The following is a 1485-nucleotide window of genomic DNA, read 5'->3' as shown; positions in this document are numbered from 1 at the left end:
ACACACACACACACACACACACACACACACACACACACACACACACACACACACACACACACACACACACACACACACACACACACACACACACACACACACACAAGAAAAATGTATATGGCGGGAGATAAAGAAAACTGGTGGATACTCATAAACATATTTTATTAGCATGCCTAATATGCAAATATCATGAAAATCTTCGCTGTATAGCAATTTGCAGGGTGATTGGCATTGCAACTGGATGAACGACACACAACGCCAATGCATTGAACAAATAGTATGTTGTCCAATTAATCAATTGTATTTTGGGTCTACGGAAGGAGCGGTCTACGGAGGTTGGTGGTATCTTAATTAGTACACCGCATTGATTGCTTGGTCATTGATGCACCGCTGTCTACTATGTATAATGTATGGCATATATATGTATGCTTGATGCACTACTTTACTTACCACATTGCAGGACTTCCTCCACATCTCATTCGAATCAAATTAGCACAACTCTAACGAGAACCCCCATCATGATGTCGGAAGCGGCTTCTGAAAATAAGGTAGGCCTACACGTTGACCCAAATGTACTGACATACGCATTCGCTTATTATTCCATAAACGATGTAAAAAATGTTCTAAAGACAGTTAATTATACACACGACGCTGAAGATGGCAGTTGGATTGTGGTCAGCGTTTAGAATACAGTCGTGTATATAGATAATATGACAGTATTTCGCTTTCGCTTAATTTGATGACTATACTTCATGCATTGGGTTGCCGTCTGGGAATGAATGTGATTAATGAATACCTTCCAATCTCACACTGTGCTGGTAGTGAATAAATGCGCTAATATAACATTCTGATACGACACGTGCTGCGCTATAGTAATGAATAAATGTGCGTACCCGGGATATACCTTCCGATACCACACTGCGCTGATGATGAATAAAATTCGTATAATGTATATACACCATATGATACGATACTGTGCTGGTGATGTATGAATGTTTGTACATATATCATATACCTTCTGATGTACCAGACTGTGCTGGTGATGTATGAATGTTTGTACATATATCATATACCTTCTGATGTACCAGACTGTGCTGGTGATGTATGAATGTTTGTACATATATCATATACCTTCTGATGTACAGACTGTGCTGGTGACAGGCGCTAACGGATTCGTCGGACAGCACGTGGTGAAACTGCTACAACTGAGGGCGCCATACATAGAAGAGATCAGAGTCGTAGATCTGCAGCCTTTCAGCAAGCGACTAGGTACTGTGTCAGCGGGAGAGGAAGAGAGATGGGTGAGAAAGATAGTTGGTGAGAGAGAAAGGGATAGAGAGAGCGGAGGATGTGCGGAGAACGAGAGGGAAGGTGGGGAGGGGGAAGGGGTGGGCGAGAAAGTGGGCGGAGATGAGGGAGCGTGGGCGAGAGGGGGAGAGGAAGGGAGAGAAAATACACGAAGAACGGATGAAAGTGGAATAACAG

At 42.9% G+C, this 1485-nt stretch overlaps 1 protein-coding gene across 1 annotated transcript in view; it reads left to right on the top strand.

Annotated features, from left to right (window-relative positions):
• Positions 1-456: 456 nt before the first annotated feature.
• The window catches only part of LOC106820243 (3 beta-hydroxysteroid dehydrogenase/Delta 5-->4-isomerase type 6-like), a gene marked incomplete at its 3' end in the record, with an annotated part of 2197 nt that continues 1168 nt past the window's right edge, over positions 457-1485 (top strand). Inside the window, 2 exon segments of the mRNA XM_014824776.1 lie at positions 457-548; positions 1146-1269. Coding sequence (XP_014680262.1) covers positions 519-548; positions 1146-1269 — 154 coding nt within the window.

This window comes from Priapulus caudatus, unplaced genomic scaffold (genome assembly GCF_000485595.1).
Source record: "Priapulus caudatus unplaced genomic scaffold, Priapulus_caudatus-5.0.1 Scaffold8998, whole genome shotgun sequence".
In the NCBI taxonomy this organism is placed as follows: Eukaryota; Metazoa; Priapulida; class Priapulimorpha; order Priapulimorphida; family Priapulidae; genus Priapulus; species Priapulus caudatus.
The sequence above is the reverse complement of the archived record's forward strand: the minus strand, read 5'-3'. Positions and strand labels throughout refer to the sequence as shown.